This window comes from Salvelinus alpinus, chromosome 13, assembly GCF_045679555.1.
Source record: "Salvelinus alpinus chromosome 13, SLU_Salpinus.1, whole genome shotgun sequence".
Classification (NCBI taxonomy): domain Eukaryota; kingdom Metazoa; phylum Chordata; class Actinopteri; order Salmoniformes; family Salmonidae; genus Salvelinus; species Salvelinus alpinus.
The window spans coordinates 7127069-7141298 of record NC_092098.1 but is presented as its reverse complement, the minus strand read 5'-3'; the positions used below and the strand labels follow the sequence as shown (position 1 = coordinate 7141298).

General features: G+C 43.5%; 1 protein-coding gene across 1 annotated transcript; it reads left to right on the top strand.

Annotated features, from left to right (window-relative positions):
- Positions 1–4530: 4530 nt before the first annotated feature.
- LOC139538045 (vascular endothelial growth factor C-like) lies at positions 4531–12780 on the top strand. Its single transcript, XM_071339961.1, has 7 exons — positions 4531–5055; positions 7964–8177; positions 9649–9839; positions 10036–10166; positions 10970–11073; positions 11287–11623; positions 12423–12780. The coding sequence occupies exons 1-7, from the start codon at positions 4960–4962 to the stop codon at positions 12535–12537; spliced, it is 1188 nt and encodes a 395-aa protein (XP_071196062.1). The 5' UTR covers positions 4531–4959; the 3' UTR covers positions 12538–12780.
- Positions 12781–14230: the final 1450 nt, after the last annotated feature.

Below are 14230 nucleotides of genomic sequence, written 5' to 3'. Positions count from 1 at the left end.
TGATGCAAACCAGCTCCTGAGCACTCAGGACCTCAGACTGGGACGAAGGTTCACCTTCCAACAGGACCACAACCCTAAGCACACAGCCAAGTTTTTTTATTTGTAATAAATTTGCAAATATTTCTAAAAACCTATATTTGCTTTGTCATTATGGGGTATTATGTGTAGATTGATGAGGGGAAAAAATGATTTAAACCATTTTAGAACAAGGCTGTAACGTAACAAAATGTGGCAAAAGTCAAGGGGTCTGAATAATTTCAGAATGCACTGTGTGTGTATACGCAACCTTAGATTTGTGTCAGGGCTATATCTCGTGGAGGTATGAAATAGTATGAATAAATTAATCAAAACTTGTTTCAATAATTTCAATCATAACTGAAAATGTTGGTAACCCTTTGTATGAAAGTGATAATTCCCTCAGAGCCGGTGTTGAGTGTTTGCCGGCCCTCGACTTCATGCCAATATATCCTACAAACACCCGCTTCTCGGGCATTATCACTTAAATATATACTGAGTGTAGAAAACATTAAAGACACCTGCTCTTTCCAGGTGACCAGGTGAATCTAGGTGAAAGCTATGATCCCTTATTGATGTCACTTGTTAAATCCATGTTAAATCAGTGTAGATTAAGATTTTTAAGCCTTGAGACATGGATTGTGTATTCAGAGAGTGACTGGACAAGACAATAGCTTTAAGTGTCTTGAACAGGATATGGTAGTAGGTGCCAGGTGCACCGGTTTGTGCCAAGAACTGCAACACTGCTGGGTTTTTCACGTTCAACAGTTTCCTGTGCGTCTCAAGAATTCTCCACCACCCAAAGGACATCCAACCAACTTGACACAACTGTGGGAAACATTGGAGTATTATGCTATGAATTTCATTGACTCCACATAACCAGTCACGGTAAAGGGTATATTTTCCCATGCATATAACTTGTCTTGAGGAAGTCGAGTGTGTATACACATACCCAAAATGTGCATATTAGCTATTATTTTTACTGTCAGGAAGTGCTGAATTTTGCACAATTTTCTTGAAAACAAAGAGTCCAGACATTGCAAAAACGGTCAAGTTACTTCTGCTGTGAAACTATTTTGCAATTGTGGAGATGACACCCTCCCTTCATAACCACAAAAACTAACCATAAAAATAAGAATTCAGAAGAGGGGTTGGATATAAAAAGAAACTGAGTGATGCTGAGTGATGAGTGATGACAATCCACAGATGAATAACTGTAATTTATGCTGATCTTTCATGGACAGTTGCCCTACTATCTCATTAACCTGTATGGGACTGTTTGTGACACTAGGGGGTACCATTGCACACAATTTATTAACAGAGTTCTAAGAAAATAGCCACTCAGCTACATCTCAGATTGACACTCACCAACATCCTCTCACTGTGTGGCCACCTCACGTACTTTCTATAGCCCGTTATATTACGTCATTATGAGCCAGACAGCTTGGCAGAGCACTTGGAGTAACTTCAGACTAACCCGAGACCAACTTTTGCTTCTAATAAAACCCCCTCAGTGATACAATAGGTATGAAAGCGATGTCCACTGTCAGATAACAAAGAATTCTCCCTACTGAGCTCTCAGCAAAGGACATTGCTGTATTAACCTTTCGAGCCCTTTCCCAAACTTTCACAAAAGCTTGGCATTTTACGAGACGTCTGAGGGCTATATTTGTCTGAGACAAAATAGTTTGAGAGGCCTTCTTTGTTTAAAGGAATTACAAAACAAAGCCAAATAAAGGCTTGGCTTTCAGAGTTGCCATCTGAAGAGTTCTGAAACCGCCATCTCTAATGAGTACATACAGTAACATAGATCTGTCTTGGTTCTATGATAATGGTGTTTGGGCTCATGTTTTCCTGTGAAACCATTGAGCGCCCCAGGCCATGGCCCACAGTGTATGTGGGAGAAAGACAACATTCCATCGTGTTTCCTGCCATTAATCCAGAGCAGGTTCCTGGGAACCTGCCTGTCACTCACATCGCAGAGATTTACTGGGTCTGAGGCTGGATCTGAAAAGCTTCCGCCTTGTTCTCGTGTCTCACCTGCAGCCTTTGTCTGTAACGTTACGCACTGGGATGACACTTCAGTTATCTTTTGTCTTCTTCTATTTGGCAGAATAAAACACATTTTCCGCCATCTGTTGCCCATCAACCGTTCGACGTGATTAGATCACATCTGCTAAGAGAATCCACAGAGATCTATTGCATCTAACAGCGTGTCGTTAATGAACCATGTACACCAACTTCCTGCTTTACACATCCTTCAAAATGGACACGTGCACATTTAACGTGCCAATCCAACCATATTTGATTTTATTATCTACTTTATGGTTATTGTCTACCAATCCAGCCATATTGTAATCCACCTTTCCTTCACAACTTAGTCTGTGCCTCATTGTAGAGATCACGTTTGTGAGGTGCGTTAGGTGCGAGCTCCAACACGTCCCCAATAGTAAGGGATCTACCGCACACAGATATCTCAGATATGCACTGGCAAGACCTGCTACTGTGCACTACAAAAGCCTTGATCGCCTCCAGCACTAAAGGCACTAGCAAGATTTGTACTCATATAATTTGACATTTAAAAAGGGTATGTGGAGAGGAAGAGAGTTGTGGCCCGGGAGAGGAGCTGTTCAATACTACTGTGTCATGCAGAATATTGTCTAGTCTACAAACTGGAGCAATCTTTGGTAGTCCCAATGAAGAGCTGTTGAGCTTACAGCCTACGATAGCCAGCAGCTGGCCTTCACACTGCAATACCACTCGTCTTCCATCTACTTTGTCTGTTACTCCAACTTAGAGACAATTCATATACAGGACACTTGTGCTCCGGTTATACAGTATGTTATGTGAGTGTGTCTCAGTTTGAAAACAACCAGCTGCCCCCCCAAAAAAAACTCCAGGCTACAGTATGTCTCTATCATCCAGGAGAAAATGGGGGAAACAGAGCAGCTGTTGGGAGGAAATGAGTGTTTTGGCTGTGGGAGAATTGAATTAGCCAGATATTGTAGATGGGGAGATGTTCATTAGGAGCAGGATAAACATGGCCCGACTTGAGAGGATCGAGCCCATTAAGTGTAATGACTGTGGCTGGCCAGAACCGAGCCATACTCGCTGCCTGGCTGGCTGTCCCCACGCCAGCAGCATGATGACGACAGATGTATAGCAGTTGTACACTAGGTGGACTCAAACAACCGCATTCAACAAGTAAGATGGGAGATTGCTTTGCAGATATTGATTAAAGACCATTGCATCAATACACTCGTCGGGGGAAAAAAAGGTGCTATCTAGAACCTAAAAGGGTTCTTTGGCTGTCCCCATAGGAGGACCCTTTGAAGAACCCTTATTGGTTCCAGGTAGAACCCTTTTGGTTACAGGTGAAACCCTTTTGGGTTCCAGGTAGAACCCTTTCCACAGAACCCAAAAGGGTTCTACCTGGAACCAAAAAGGATTCTTCTGTCGGGACAGCCGAAATACCCTTTTGGAACCTTTTGGAACCTTTTTTCTAAGACTGTACTAAGGAATCAGGGAAGTCAACTTCTCAGCATAGCCAAATTCAATGACTCAAAATGTGTAAATCATTTCATACAGCATAGTAACTCATAAACAGCCCTATCTGTACAACTAAAACAATAACAAATGCCATTTAGCAGATGCTTATATTCAAAGCAATTTACAGTAATGCATGTGTACATTTTTACATATGGGACCCCGGCTTTACGAGCACTATGCTCTACCAACTTAGCTACAAATGACCACAACTCCTTCTGCTGCTGAAATCATCCATGAAAATAAACATTGTTGTACAGTTGGACAGACTATTCACTCACTAGATCACCATGCCAGCATTGACACCCATGTCAGGGATTCACAAAGACAGGCATGACATATCTAAAGTTTACTGTAGACTGTTAGCGATGGGAGGGTTGAGGAGGACAATCATATATCACATAGCCGTAGGGAGATCATGCAGTTCAGTAGGTTATGTTTTGATAGTATTGAATCACAGAACGAGAGCGTCTGCTTCTCCCCTCTTTACAGAACAGTACCGCAGACCACCCTGAAAAGCAGGAGGCCAGGTGGTATGGTGATAAGAGATGAGGCCAAGTCAGATACGAACACCTTTCAGGTGAAGCACATTGCCTCAGCATGTTATAGGGAAATATACAGAGTGAGCATTTGAAAATAAGAGATTATACTGTAGATATGGAAAATATAGCACCTTAAAAAGTGTGCTCACCAAGCTCAGAGACAACAGTACTCACTGGTACACACGCACACACACACACACACACACACACACACACACACACACACACACACACACACACACACACACACACACACACACACACACACACACACACACACACACACACACACACACAAACTCTCAGTCTGGAGAGGCAGTGGCAGCTCCTCCCAAAACAGAGAGAGTGAAAGAGAGAGAGAGAAAGGAGGGCACTCTGCCGAGGGAGCCTGCCTGCTGTCACATGTGTCTGCTCTCACTTCCTCTGTACTCGGGCTTCACAGGAGACAGACACAACCCTACACTCTCTCACCCCATCTGGACCTGCAGGACCCCTATGGAATCTGGCCTCTCAATCTCTACACCTCTTTCCTGATTAAGATCATCTACAAGGATCTGATTCCAAATACAAAGCCTTCAGAGGGAAACTCAAGGGAGTAGCGATGGGAATACTTGGAATGAAACAATGAAAGTTGTCTCACATGCTGTATGAAGTGAAAGAAAATACTTCCTGGAGGAAAATGCTGTGTTTGAAAGGCACTCTACGGGGCTCATCTTATCTCAAGGTCAGTTCCTGGCTAAGGAACGAGGAGATCCTTGTGCTCTGTGGGATGAGAGTTCAACTGTGGGGCATTAGCTGATCCTTCATCATCTCCCCCTCGTCCTCCTCCTGCTCCCCCTTTCATCACCGACACACTATGTGGATATTATCTTTAGTCATTTGGATTCTCAACGTCACCAATCTCACTCATGGATATGACTATGATGAGTACCCAGGTGAGGAGGACACAAAGGTGAGTAACTAACGACACGCGCTGCTGCTTTTGGATGATGTGTCATATTGTACGGTACGGATAAGAATTGACCAGACGATGCTTTTTCTGATGAACCTTCATTATGCTCGGAACTCTGATTTCAGCACAGAAATAAATAAGGCATGTGAAGGTAATAGACTACTATTGACTAAATCAGTTTGTTGACTAAATGAGTTGTCTCAGTAGTAAAAAAAAAAAAAAGTAAAAAGGAGACAGGCGGTTTCCTTGTTACTCGTCAGTGCTTTCACTACAGCGGGTCTGTCTTTATTTGGCAATAAAACATCCTCCTCTGCTTGTGGCTACATTGTGCATCATTAAAGGTGAATGACTTAGTCATGTTGTACCTGTCTACTTCCACTATTGCGGCGGGTAGCAGGCCATACCTTTAGACAGACGTCGGCCTTTGAAAAGGTTGAATGGAGAGAGGGACTGTCAATGTGGACAAAAGGAGACGAGTGAGGTTGAACAGCGAAAGTGACTATGGATGGTTACAATTGAGTTGGCTACGTTGTTTAAATTGTGAGGTAAACTGACAATGGGTTGTGTGTGATGACAAACACTCACCCTGAGCACTACGAGCGATCGTGTGGGAGGCCTACACCGTTTATCTATTGGTCAGCCATGACCTCATGTTGCCAAGGGGATGACCCCATGTTGTGTGATCTGAGCAGGAGCTTACCGTCAGCCACAAGGGGTGACATTTGCAAGTCCAGTGGAACCGGAATCACACAAGCGGCTTACATAAAAGTCCACATTCAAAATGTGTATACTAAACATTAGAAGCAGCTACAGTGCCTTCAGAAAGTATGCATGCCCCTTGACTTATTGCACATTTTGTGTTACATCCTGAATTCAAAAAGTATTAAATATGTATTTTTCTCACCCATCTACATACACACAGTACCACATAATGACAAAGTGAAAACATGTTTTTAGAATTTTTTGCAAATGTATTGAAAATTAAATACAGAGTTATCTCATTTACATAAGCATTCACACCCCTGAGTCAATACTTTGTAGAAGGCACATTTGGCAGCGTTTACAGAGCTTTAAGAGCTTTCACACCTGGATTGTGCACTTGCCCATTATTCTTGAGATAAATTCTTCAAGCTCTGTCAAACTGGTTGTTCATCATTGCTAGACAACCATTTTCAGGTCTTGCCATAGATTTTGAAGTAGATGTAACTCGGCCAACATTCTCTGACTTCTTAGTAAGGAACTCCAGTGTAGATTTGGCCTTGTGTTCTAGTTATTGTACTGCTGAAAGGTGAATTCATCTCCCAGTGTCTGGTGGAAAGCAGACTAAACCAGGTTTCCTCTATGATTTTGCCTGTGCTTAGCTTCATTCCATTTAAAGCTCTCCAGTCCTTAATGATTACACACATACCCATAACATGATGCAGCCACCACTATGCTTGAAAATGGAGAGGGGTAATCAGTAATGTGTTATATTGGATTTGCCCCAAACATAACACTTTGTATTCAGGACAAAAAAGTTAATTGCTTTGCAACATTTTTGCAGCACTACTTTAGTACCTTGTTGCAAACAGGATGCATGTTTTTTGAATATGTTAATCTGTACAGGCTTCCTTCTTTTCACTCTGTCAATTAGGTTAGTATTGATGAGTAACTACAATGTTGTTGATTCATCCTCAGTTTTCTCCTATCACAGCCATTCAACTCTGTAACTGTACTCTGTAATTGGTCTCATGGTGAAATCCCTGAGCAGTTTCCTTCCTCTCCGGAAACTGAGTTAGGAAGGACGCCTGTATCTTTGTAGTGACTGGGTGTATTGATAAAGTATCCAAAGTGTAATTAATAACTTCACCATGCTCAAAGACATTTTCAATGTCTGCTTTTTTATTTTTTACCCATCTACCAATAGTTGCCCTTCTTTACAAGGCACTGGAAAACCTCCCTGGTCTTTGTGGTTAAATCTGTGTTTGAAATTCACTGCTTGACTGAGGGACAGATAATTGTATGCGAGGTAGTCATTCAAAAATCATGTTAAACACTGTTATTGCACACAGAGACCATGCAACTTATTATGTGACTTGTTAAGCACATTTTTACTGGACTTATTTAGGCTTGCCGTAACAAAGGGATTGAATACTTATTGACTCAAGACATTTCAGCATTTCATTTTGTTTTAATTGACTTGTAAAAAAAAATCTAAAACTTTATTCCACTTTGACATTATGGGGTATTGTGTGTAGGCCAGTGACAATTCAGGCTGTAACAACAGCAACAACATGTGGGGTGTGAATACTTTCTGAAGGACCTATAACGCATATTTGAATATGTCTGATAGTGAAGTCAAGGCTTTCATCTGAATATGGAGACCTTTGATTGGAACAGACATAATAACCTTGTTCCTTATCTCTAGGAAAGAACTTGGCTGATCTCAATGGAAAAAAAATATGATCTTGCCTTGCTTTGTTTTCCTTGGGCTCAGACAGACACAGTGCTCCATACTGGCTCAGTTTCCATTGCATCCCTGACAGAAGTGACAGTCTAGCATTACCATCCTGGAGAAAAAAAAATAACAGCATTTGTTTCCATAAGAGATAATGACAAGGTAGCACCCAGGCTGCTTGGTAAGTGTTGATCTCTGAAGCAGACAGTGATAATGTTACAGTGATGCCCTTAGGGTTCTTATCATAGTAGTGACAGATTACAACTTAGTTACAGACAGTTCTGACTTATCAAATGGTCTTTATTACAAACATGTTTTTTTTCTATATGTTGAGATACCCATCTGTGTCATTTTATATATTATTTTCTACATAATATATTGCAGTGGATGATCAACATAAACTGAATTTTGGTAGGTTAAAGACACGAATTTGAAGTTCTCATTGTTCATTTTTCCCCGATTCCTCATCAGGCCCCGCTGGTTGGCAAAGGCCTTAGTGGTTTGGACACAGTCTCCAACGTGGACGAGCTGGTGGAGCTGCTGTACCCAGAGTATAGTCTGGTGCAGCACTGCCTACGTAGGAAAGCCTTGCACAACTCCCCTCCTCTCCATGCTGAAGACGATATCTGGGCCTGGGGCAAGCCCAGGGAGCTGGCACTGGTCAAGTCTGACAGCGCCATTGAAGGTAAGGCTCTTCAGTCGAATGGCCCAAACACCCATTGAGAGAGAACGTTGTCTTCCTATCTAAAAAGGAGGAACTGCTAGCGTGATAAACCATTTCTCTCTCCCCCCCCCCCCCCAAACCCACAGATGGGAGCAGTACAGCTGTGTGTCGTCGTTAAAAGGAGAGAGAAAAGTCTGTGCTTATTTTCCTAACAGTTAAAGAGGCCCCTCACTCTTCCCTCCCCACTCATCAGAGACTGAGTGTTCTCTCTCTGCGCTCTAGTTGAATAAACTAGCTGTGTCTGCTTCCTGATCACAGGAGCTCATCACAGAAGATATAGGCCCTACTGGAGAGCTGATAAAGGCTGAGCGGACCATCATAACCTAAAGGACAATGATAGGAGGCGGCCTGGCCTCAGTTCACCCATTCACACAACAGACCTCCAGATGCTATTGAGAGAAAGTTGTAAAAAAAAAAAAAAAAGGGCACATTACAAAACTGTTGATCATGCTCCATTGCCTTTCATTGACCAACCCCAACCTCTATGAAATGATGCCAGAAACAATTCAAAGAAAGGACATCAAGATCCAAAGACTAAAGCTAAGCAAACAGTCAGATCCAGTGACTAAAGGTCTTATGAAGGAAACAGTCACGCTGGACAATCGACCAGTGGCAGAAAGTAGGACATCAGATTGAATTAGAAGACATTAAACAATGATACTTTACAAGAGACATCCCAAGATGAAAGAGCTGGCACAGTGACGGGCAAACACAGTCAAAGCCATCTATTGTGTCCTTCCATCAGACAATATAACAGACGTTCATTGGCCAGACGCCAAGTTGTCTAAAAGGTTAATATCATTAGGGGTTAGCTTTTCTCATTCTCCTCTCTTTGAGTATTTGCAGTCTGCTGTCCTCATATCCTGTCACTGAGACAAATTGCACATTATTACGGTGATCATCCAACAACAGAAATTGCACTAAAAAAGGAAATGATTTGTTGAATTCAATCTTTTAAAAATGGACATTAATCTTATATTTCCTAAACAATGTGGCTGAGTGGGTGGCAGTGTGGTTCTGTGGTTAAGTTATTGGGATGGGCTTTCCAAAAGGAAATTGCGCATTACAAATCAAATTGTAGATGGGGACGCTGTCAATGAGGCTGCAACCAATTAGCGCAGCAATATAGCCTAATAATGCAGCTACATTATTACATGGGTGGCTTAAGATGGTCAATAACAGAATGTTCCTGACGATTCTATTCCACATCAGTCAGGATATTCTCTAGACCTTGGTGGTCCTGTGTGGCTCAGTCGGTAGAGCATGGTGCTTGCAACGCTATGGGTTCGTTTCCCGCTGGGACCAACCATACGTAAAACGTACGCACGCTCATCTGGAAGTCGCTTTGGATAAAAGCGTCTGCTAAACGGCATATTGTATTATATCATCCCTGATAACCTGTCTCTGTTAACGTCACTCCACTCATCCCTAGTCATTCTGGAGGAGATCCAGCGTACCATGTGTACTCCTCGGGAGGTATGTCTGGAGGTGTCTAAGGAGTACCCGGAGAGCACCAGTCACTTCTACGTGCCTCGCTGTGTGTCTGTGCACCGCTGTGGGGGCTGCTGTCCCCAGGAGGGTCTGTACTGCACCAACACCAGCCACATCTACATCAACAAGACGGTGAGCAGCGGAGGACAAACTAGATATCATTCGACATTTTAAAATGACGCTACTGTACAGCGTAACACTTTACATCAAGTCGCTCTTATACCCGCGTTGTACCAATGCCACAGCTAAAGTAACAACATTGTATTCAATAGACACAGAATCCGAATGTTAGTCATTGACACCGTGTTGTTTCCCCCTGTGGCCTCAGCTGGTGGAGTTGTCTCACCGTGACCGCTCTATGGTGATGGTGGCGTTCGTCAACCACACGTCCTGTGAGTGTCTGTCCAAGAGGCCCCTGCACTCCGTCATCAGAAGGGCCGCTGCAGCTCACCTCACCGTGTGAGTGAGTAGTGAGGACTAGTCAACTTTAAGACGTAACCTCTGACGCTGCCGATCGAGACACAATGTGTACACACACACATTTCATTATTATTAAAGGCCCAGTGCAGTCAAAAATTGGGGGTTTCCTGTGTTTTATATAGACGGGTTGGCTGACAACGTCACAAAAATTATGCGTGCGCATCGATGCCGCGCCAACAACTGTAACCACTCCCAGAAAAAAAATCTTTTTTTGTTTATTTTTTACTATTTTAATTGAAAACAATCACAGTAAGGTACTTAATTGTTACCCAGAAATTATTTGATATTGAGATAAAAATGGCTGCATTGGACCTTTAAGGAATACAGTATTTGGTTCATATTAAACAATATCGTCCAATTTTAATGCAATGTAATAATATAGCTGACTGACTAAGCCAAGGATACTAAACCATTCCATCTAATCCTATTTTATGTGGACCAGCATCTGACGATGCAAGTGAATGAGCTAGACCATCAGCTATTCCGTCACAAGTGCTTTGCGTGTGCATTTGCTTTTGAACTGAGGCCATGGAGAAGAGGCCATGTTTCCCCCTGCTCTCTCCTCGTCTTTCGGTGTCCAGCCTAACTGCTCCAGACGGCTGTGTGTAGGCTGTCTGCCAGGCCAAGGCCAGCAGGGAGGAGGGCCAGGGGATTCAGTTCCCTCTCACAGACCGCCCATGGTGTCCAGCCCATTCACAGGAATGCTTTGTGAGAGTAGCGGTCCCCCTAAGCCAAGACCTCTGATCTGATCCTGGCCTGTGTGTCCCTCCTTCCCTCTCCAGGTGTTCCCCGCCAGATGTTCCCTGCAGTACAGGACTGGTCTGGGACCCCACCAGCTGCCTGTGTGTTCCCATGGACACAAGCTCCTTCTCAGAGAGAGAGCTAGGTAAGTTCAAGTAGCCCGTACACATACAACCCCAGTACAGTCGTTTCCGTTTGCCAACACCGAGAGATACTGTAGCTCATAGGTCAGAGAGTTGGTAAATTAGAATGATATAATGCCTCACCGCATTGAAGTGAAATGTACTAAACCACATGTCTGTCTAGAGGTCAAGAAGTGACACTAACTAGCATCTCTCCTCTCCACCATCTGTTGCAGAGCCACTGGAGTCAGCCTTGCTGGAGCTGTGTGGCCCCAACAAAGTCCTGGATGAGGACAGCTGTGAGTGTGTGTGTCAGAACGGTCTGACGGAGGCCAGCTGTGGGCCAGGCTGGCGTCTAGACCAAGAGTCCTGTGAGTGTCTCTGTGAGGACCAGCCCGGCCCATGGACCTGCCCACCCAACCAACGCTGGGACCCAGATCTGTGTGGCTGTGTGTGCCGGGCAGAGTGCCCACGTAGTCAGCCTCTCAACCCAGAGACATGCCTGTGCCAGTGCAGGGAGAGTCCTCACACCTGCCTGCTGCAGGGCAAGAGGTTCAACGCACACAACTGCAGGTAAAACAATAGACTCTAAACACAGATATTACAACAGAAGAGGGTGAAAGTTCAAACACTTCACATTTCATTAGGCCTAATGACACGGGTGGACATCCCCATTGCCATTTCTAGAAAACTATGAAGTACTATTCCCAGAACTATGACGCGGTCAAAGTAATAATACGCGCTTGACCTAAGTGTGACAACTTGGGAACACATAGTATAACGCTCTAACTCCTATAGCTACAGGTTATTTTCATTTGGCAACACACAGCCTGTTCCACTTAAAGAGGAGACAGAGAGGAATTAAATAGACGAAACTCAAACTTAATGTGAAGTCTGAATCCAGATACTGTATCGGTATCATGAGCAATACGCGTTTCAGTGGAATCTGTTCAAACGTAATGATAATTACACAAATATTATTTCACACTTCCGGATAATGACAAGACATCAATGTGATGAACTACTCCAGCGTGAGAATTCATATCCTGTTTTTCGTCCCTTCACAATGAATCTCGATAAGCGAGGCAAGGCACCTGCCACATTTCTTTGGAATGTAGAAACCAGATTTTCCAGAAAGCACAGAATTCCCCTCTCTTGCGAGAGATAAAACATTATTATTTTTAATGTTCTATCCAAACATTGGAAAGAGTTAGAGCATGTTTTATCAATGAGACAATGGGGATTGGTCCGAGATCACACACACAACTAGCTTACACACGCAGGGTCATGCAAGTGGGTCACAGTTGAGTTGAAGCTACAGTACATTGCGTAAAACCAACTGTTCTGTCGGTTTCTCTTCCCCTCCACCAAGCTGTTACCGGCTGCCCTGCAGAAAGCCACACAAGAACTGTCCAACTGGCTTCTACTACAGCCACTACGTCTGCCAGTGCATACCCAACCACATGAGGTCAGAGGAGTGGAATTGACAAAGCTGGTGTCACTAGCACTGGTGCCAAACTGCAATGTACTGTAACTGTATGGTGAAATAGAGCAGAAATGAAGGCTGACCTGACCACAACCATTGTCCACATGGGCCGGAATAGAGAAGAACGTGTGGCAGAGAGGAGACTGACCAAATGGTATTCTATACTCAACAATAATATAAACACAACATGTAAACTGTTGGTCCCATGTTTCATGAGCTGAAATAAAAGATCCCAGAAATTTGACATTTGCACAAAAAGCTTATTTCTCACCCCCCCCCCCCCCCCCCCCCAAAAAAAAACCACACATTTGTTTACATCCCTCTTAGTGAGCATTTCTCCTTTGCCAGGATAATCCACCCACCTGACAGGTGTCGCATATCAAGAAGCAGATTAAACAGCATGATCATTACACAGGTGCACCTTGTGCTGGGGACAATAAAAGGCCACTCTACAATGTGCAGTTTTGTCACACAACACAGTGCCACAGATGTCTCAAGTTTTGAAGGAGTGTGCAATTGGCATGCTGACTGCAGGAATGTCCACCAGAGTTGTTGCCAGATAATTTAATGTTAATTTCTCTACCATAAGCCATCTCCAACGTCGTTTTAGAGAATTTTGCAGTACGTCCAAACGGCCTTACAACCGCGGACCACGTGTAACCACGCCAGCCCAGGACCTCCACATCCGGTTTCTTCACCTGTGGGATCGTCTGAGACCAACCACTTGGACAGCTGATGACACTCAGGATTATTTCTGTCTTTAATAAAGCACTTTTGTGGGGGAAAACTCATTCTGATTGGCTGGGCATGGCTCCCAAGTGGGTGGGCCTATAACCACCCAGGCCCACCCATGGCTGCGCCCCTGCCCAGTCATGTGAAATCCATAGATTTGGGCCTAATGAATTTATTTCAATTGACTAATTTCCTTATATGAACGGTAACTCAGTAAAATCATTGAAATTGTTGCATGTTGCTTTAATATTTTTGTTCAGTATACTTCTACGTCTGCGAGGAGGAGCCATTTAACAGATTCAGCTGTGAGGAGTCATTTAACTCAGGGGTTCCCAAATGTTTTCACTCAGGGCCCCCCTAATACAAAAATGTTAGCTGACATGCCCCCTCCCCCCCTCTGCCGACCGCCCCACAGTTTGGGAACCACTGATTTAACTAATTCAGCTATGAGGAGTCATTTAACTAATTCAGCACATGAGAATGTACTGAAACGGTCCCAAAAGAGTAAGCAACTGATGACTTGTGTTTTTATGTCACTAAAATAACATGTAATGAACGAACCCAATCCTTTGTAACAATCAGTGTGTTATAAATTATATCGTTGTGATCTGTGAAAAGTGACAAAGCAACTCGCTGTAACTTTTGTATTAAATACCAACAATAGGTGTGTTTGCAATGTACAGCAAGTATGTAGGCTATATGTATCTCGAAACCATTTCACATTCCCTCTACAACACAAGTAGAAGCTGGAACACGGAGGCTAGACTGTGGAAATATTCTCATAAATTCTCCTGATAGGCCATGATCAACATGCTCTCCATCTTCAGGCCAGGGAACATAAAATGGAGCACAGTCCCCATTCCATAATTATCAACATTATGTAGTTGTCTACATACTGCAGTTCATGGTCTGAATCATGGACATCATTGACATTGCCTCAGATACAATGGCTTGCGAAAGTA

What these genes read in the sequence shown, in the direction of transcription:
- LOC139538045 (XM_071339961.1), top strand. Translation starts at nt 4,960, where the DNA reads ATGTGGATATTATCTTTAGTCATTTGGATTCTCAACGTCACCAATCTC. An exon ending in GTCTGACAGCGCCATTGAAG is followed by an intron (nt 8,178 to 9,648) that starts GTAAGGCTCTTC and finishes ACTCATCCCTAG; the next exon opens with TCATTCTGGAGGAGATCCAG. An exon ending in CTTCTCAGAGAGAGAGCTAG is followed by an intron (nt 11,074 to 11,286) that starts GTAAGTTCAAGT and finishes CATCTGTTGCAG; the next exon opens with AGCCACTGGAGTCAGCCTTG.